Raw genomic sequence first — 6,000 nt, forward strand, 5'->3', positions numbered from 1 at the left:
CCTCCACCCCCGGGGCTTCGCGTGTTCGCACACACGGTCACGCTGCGCGCTCCCGGGGCTTCCCGGGGTTGTGCATGGGGTTGCGCTTCGCGCTTTTGTTTATGGTCGCACTGTGCACTCCCGGGGGCCTCGCAGGGTTGTGCATGGGGTCGCGCTGTGCGCTCCCGGGACTTTGTGGGGTTGTGCATAGGGTCGCGCTTCGCGCTCCCTTGTTTGCGGTCGCGCTGCGCGCTCCTGGGGCTTCACGCGGTGTGCATGAGGTCGCGCTTCACGCTCCCTTGGCTTCGCCCCTGAAAACTAATATCGTCCCTGAGTCTTGTCTCTATGAAATGTTTTTTGTAATGGTGTTGAAAGTAATAAAATTTCAAGGAATGAAAGCCGTACATCAAATGGACCCACATCACAAGATAGACAGTCCCGCAATTATCATTCAAACAGTCAAAGATTTAATCATTCCCGTAGTAGATCGCCCAGCACTAGTAGTAGAACAAAGTGTGATACTGATTCTAATGATTCCCGTAGCAGATCTAAACGGTCTAAACGGTCCCGTAGCAGATCTGAAAGTAATAAAATTTCAAGGAATGAAAGCCGTACATCAAATGGACCCACATCACAAGATAGACAGTCCCGCGATTATCATTCAAACAGTCAAAGATTTAATCATTCCCGTAGTAGATCGCCCAGCACTAGTAGTAGAACAAAGCGTGATACTGATTCTAATGATTCCCGTAGCAGATCTAAACGGTCTAAACGGTCCCGTAGCAGATCTAGAAGCCGTTCCAGACGATCTCGTAGCCGTTCTAAACAATCAAATAATCATTCTAAAGATTCTAGAAGTCGCTCTAATCGTTCTAGTAGCAGATCTAGACATACTTCTACGAGAGGAAGAAGATCTACTAGTAGATCCAGACGGTCTAATAGCAGAACAAGATATTCTAGCAGTAGAGCAAAACGATCAAGAAGTAAGTCAAGATGTTCTTCAAGTCCATTGAAAAATTCCGAAAGTAATAAAATTTCAAGGAATGAAAGCCGTACATCAAATGGACCCACATCACAAGATAGACAGTCCCGCGATTATCATTCAAACAATCAAAGATTTAATCATTCCCGTAGTAGATCGCCCAGCACTAGTAGGTCCATGTATCGTTTTAACAGCCTGGATTCCAAGGCACAGTTCTTTTATTGAAGCAACACAGTTTTATTTCAACTGATAACGTGATAACGCAGCAGATCTAGACGATCTCGTAGCCGTTCTAAACAATCAAATAATCATTCTAAAGATTCTAGAAGTCGCTCTAATCGTTCTAGTAGCATATCTAGACATATTTCTACGAGAGGAAGAAGATCTACTAGTAGATCCAGACGCTCTAATAGCAGAACAAGATATTCTAGCAGTAGAGCAAAACGATCAAGAAGTAAGTCAAGATGTTATTCAAGTCCATTGAAAAATTCTTCATATCCGACCTATGTAGGGATTGCACACTGCACAGGGTCCATATCTGAGTTATGTAATAAGGTTAACATCCTGTACCGCAGAATTGGCCACTAAACCAGACTTACCAAAGGAAGGATCCTATTGTATAATTTATATTACTTGATATATTAAATAAAGAAAATAAAACATAAAAAACACATTACCTGCCATGGCCTTGATCCCCTGCGTGCGCAAGTCCTTGTCTGCCATCTTGCACATGTAGCGTAACACTTTTGATCGGAGTGGTATAAACATCTGAATCACCATACGGAAATTGATCCATAGCTTCAAATTACAAACGACAGCAATCATAGCATGTGCTACAGTGACGGGCAGAGATTGATGGTCAAAGCATTGTGTCATGATTTCTACTCCACCACATCTGCAGAGAGAAACATTAAGATCAAGGCAGTCTCAAAGTCAGTCAAAAATGTCATCAAAGCGTCCCCGCAGTAGGTCGATGCATCGTGATGACGAGTCTAACCAAACGCGAAACAGATCTTCTTCCAGGTCTAAAAATAATGGATATTCCCACCGAAGAGATCAAGGCAGTCTCAAAGTCAGTCAAAAATGTCATCAAAGCGTCCCCGCAGTAGGTCGATGCATCGTGATGACGAGTCTAACCAAAGGCGAAACAGATCTTCCTCCAGGTCTAAAAATAATGGATATTCCCACCGAAAAGAAACATTAATTAGAAATAAATAAAGAACCTGTCAGCCTGTGACTGGTTGATCAACACAGCAAAACAATCATTCCATTGGAAATCTTTATTCTCATGGGGGAGTGTCTTTTCTTTTTTAATAGAATGCTGCTTATTTATGCTTCTCCAATAAACCTCTTCTGGAAATAAAGAACCTGTCAGCCTGTGACTGGTTGATCAACACAGCAAAACAATCATTCCATTGGAAATCTTCATTCTCATGGGGGAGTGTTTTTTCTTTTGTAATAGAATGCTGCTTTTTTATACTTCTCCAATAAACCTCTTCTGAAAATAAAGAACCTGTCAGCCTGTGACTGGTTGATCAACACAGCAAAACAAGCATTCCATTGGAAATCTTCATTCTCATGGGGGAGTGTCTTTTCTTTTGTAATAGAATGCTGCTTATTTATACTTCTCCAATAAACCTCTTCTGGGCTAAGTCCAACAAAGTAAGTCTAATTAATGTAAGATTTGTACATACAAAAGGGGCTTACTTATTGAAAAGGTTGACATTGCGGAACAGGAAGGCGGGTACCTCCAGCTCATGCATGTCTGGGCAGAAGCTGTTTCCAATCCCGTCACATTGACCCATGTCCTCAAGCTTTGCTTGGATCACCTGCTTTTGCACCGAGTAGAGAGGAAAGTTCAGAAGAAACACTTTGGCCAGAAAGTGAAGGGGTTTGTCAAGTTCATCAATTTGCCACTCGTCATCTGACACTGATGGGGATCCTCGTCCTATTTTTCTTCCCCTGAAACGGGTAACATTAGTACATAATTACATACTCGTATAGGTAAGTTTAGAATTATTTTTCTTCAGTTCAGAAGAAACACTTTGGCCAGAAAGTGAAGGGGTTTGTCAAGTTCATCAATTTGCCACTCGTCATCTGACACTGAGGGGGAAAAAAGAAGGGCAATGCAAAATATGTAATGAGCTCATGAGAGACTTTATCTCAACATTCTCAACAAAGGTTGACAATGAATAGAATATATGGTAAGGTCAGAGATAATGAGAAAAAACTCACACTTCGTGCTCGGGAGGGGGGCTACACCCCCCCACCCCCTGGGGGCTTCACGTGTTCGCTACGCGGGGTTAAGTATATGGTCGCGCTGCGCGCTCCCGGGGATTCGCGGAGTTGTGCATGGGGTTGCAGTAAAGTTTTGACTAACATTCAAGTATGCTTAACATGGTTAAAATTCCTTTCCTGTACTTAGTTCAAAGATTTTTACTTTCTTTACCCTATAGGAAGGAAAGTAATGTATTTCCTAAAGCAGCTGAGATTAATTCTGGTTCAGAAGAAACACTTTGGCCAGAAAGTGAAGGGGTTTGTCAAGTTCATCAATTTGCCACTCGTCATCTGACACTGAGGGGGAAAAAGAAGGGCAATGCAAAATATGTAATGAGCTAATGAGAGACTTTATTTCAACATTCTCAACAAAGGTTGACAATGAATAGAATATATGGTAAGGTCAGAGATAATGAGAAATAATTAGTTCAATTTTTACGTGAGAGGCAACTGCTAACATAGGTTATGCTAGGCTTTCATGATTCCCCCTGAGACATGAAATTTCCTTAAGGTGTATCAGGTGGGAAACAACATCTGCACGAAGCTTCTTCTTCAGTTTACCTGGAAACAAGCGAGCACGTTTAAAATGAAATTACATATAATGGTCGAATAAAAAATTAAATCTTGTAAAAAAAAAATCCAAGTGCTAGACCAAAATCAACGTTCAAGATTACAAGGATATGAAACCTCAGGAGATTTACAAGAATATTGCTACGAAATAAAACGCTTTTCCTGTACTTAGTTCAAAGATTTTTACTTTCTTTACCCTATAGGAGGGAAAGTAATGTATTTCCTAAAGCAGCTGAGATTAATTCTAAAGAAAAACAATGATCCATACCCTTGGGATTAAACACAGTGGGTTCCCCCTTGTAAGTTTTCAGCAACTGCAGGACAAGAATAATGATACTCTGAGTCAGCTGCTGAAACCTTTCTACGTTTTCCCCTCGGAACCAGCATGAGCATTGTCGCTGGACCCATGTCTGACTGAAGTTGACCACCTTCTCGACATCTTTCTTTTTCAACTTGAATCCATCTTCCTTGCTGCTAGACTTCTCCTTGTCTGTAAAAGAGAATAGAGATGAGTGAATTACATTAGAAAAAAGGGGATATGTTTACAATATCTGGGTTATGTTCTTGAAAGCCTTATCAGTATTTCAGCCTTTTTTTTTAGTATTGTTTACCTATTGAATTATTGGTTACCAACAACTGGAACTGAATAATTGCCAGGGTACTACTTGCGTAGAGACATATAATTAAACATACTTAAGTACTTATAGTGTGGTTGATTAATTATTAACACCTTTAGGTTAAACCATTTCATTGGCTATAGAGTCAAAATGTTTGAGCCCAAAATAATGTTAGACAGGTCTACTATCTACAAAGCAAATTGAGCCAGCCTAGTTAGCTTGGTTGGTAGTGCGTCTGCCTTGTAAGTGCTAGGCTGTGGGTTCAATTCCCACCCAGGGCAGATTTTATCCTGATGGGATAATGTTCATTCTCGGAACGGCTGGCTTTTTCCTATCCTGTCTTCCTTCTCTCTTCGATTTCGGGACGATAAGACCATAGCAGTTACAGTTCCCTCTGTCAAACCTCATAAATAAAAAAAGCAAATTGATCACTCAAAACTTACATGACACAAGGAAATGTGAGAACTCCGCACACCTATCACACATGATGGTGGTTGTCTTCACAGCTAAATACTTATCCCGGTCTCTCCATGGGGATTCCTAAGTGTACTTTTACAGTAAAGAGATCCTGTGTGTATTTTCAGAAGAGTTCAATGCTCTGAACCAAGATGCAGCAAACATTTTTTCTCCAGACTGCATTCGTGTTTAAGTTCACTCTTTGCAGTCTTTGCACTCGTGGTGTCTAAAAAAATACAGGAGAAACAACCTGCATAAAAAAACACAGAGAGAGTTCCAATTTTAATAAATTAATAAAAGTTAAAAAGTTCAACTTCAAAAGGAAAATCAAAATCCACTTTTCCAAAAGTTCAAGTTGCATTTGCATCCATTTGTTTTTTTCTTTTTTAATGTCGAAGTTCTAGATTTGACCGCTAGGAGAGCCACTGTTCAAGGGCGGAGTTAACGTTAGGAACCCCTGAAAAACTCAAAGGAGCTAACTTCTCAATGGTAAAAGCAGTGTTGCCGCAGAGAGCATAAAAAAACCTCACGCAAAAGTGTCGGAATAAATAAAAAAAATAATAATACATAGGTAGGTACCTAATAATAAAAGTCGGAGATCGTAGGTACATTCAGAAAAATAGCTTTCGGTGAAATTACAAGAAAGTTAATATTCCACAAAAAATTGTTTAATTTAATTTTATTTTTTGTGCTGCCTCGCGTACAAAATCCGTCCCGAAGAGCGAGCATAACTTTTGTTATCTAAAGTGAAATCAAACGGCAACACTGGATTAGATTGAAGGGCTGAATTTTTCAAGGGCTGAATTTTTCAAAAGTCTATTTGCTAAAAATTTCACCTTAATTTTTAATTAATAATTAATTACTCAAGTGTGTTTTTAAAGTCACGAATACAATAATTATTGTTAATTGAAGTACCTGGAACATCAACCACTTCAGCACTGGAAAGGTGTTTCAGTGAGTACTTCATACCCTCACAAACTAGAGTCATCGGGGTGTGATCATGCTACATCGGAAAGGTCAATGAAGCTCCTAGCAGTGAAAAACCTCTTTCATGAGTCATACCAACCTGGTAAGTTACCAACACACTTGGTGGGTAAAACCTAGTCACATGGTGCAATT

General features: G+C 40.1%; 1 protein-coding gene and 1 long non-coding RNA gene across 2 annotated transcripts in view; one reads left to right on the forward strand and one right to left on the reverse strand.

Moving 5' to 3' along the window:
* LOC103507351 (ubiquitin carboxyl-terminal hydrolase puf-like) overlaps nucleotides 1-5,227 on the reverse strand; it is a 49,059-nt gene extending 43,832 nt beyond the window's left edge. Inside the window, exons 1-4 of the mRNA XM_026822234.1 lie at nucleotides 4,869-5,227; nucleotides 4,077-4,298; nucleotides 2,669-2,891; nucleotides 1,632-1,856 (exon numbers count right to left, since the gene is read on the reverse strand). Coding sequence (XP_026678035.1) covers nucleotides 1,632-1,856; nucleotides 2,669-2,891; nucleotides 4,077-4,298; nucleotides 4,869-4,911 — 713 coding nt within the window. The 5' untranslated portion in view covers nucleotides 4,912-5,227. The remainder of the gene's footprint in view (nucleotides 1-1,631; nucleotides 1,857-2,668; nucleotides 2,892-4,076; nucleotides 4,299-4,868) is intronic.
* Nucleotides 5,228-5,681: 454 nt separating this feature from the next.
* The window catches only part of LOC113466650, a 1,320-nt gene continuing 1,001 nt past the window's right edge, over nucleotides 5,682-6,000 (forward strand). The window contains exon 1 of the long non-coding RNA XR_003390987.1: nucleotides 5,682-5,950. This is a non-coding gene — a long non-coding RNA (uncharacterized LOC113466650). The remainder of the gene's footprint in view (nucleotides 5,951-6,000) is intronic.

This window comes from Diaphorina citri, unplaced genomic scaffold, assembly GCF_000475195.1.
Source record: "Diaphorina citri unplaced genomic scaffold, Diaci psyllid genome assembly version 1.1 scaffold306, whole genome shotgun sequence".
Lineage (NCBI taxonomy): Eukaryota > Metazoa > Arthropoda > Insecta > Hemiptera > Psyllidae > Diaphorina > Diaphorina citri.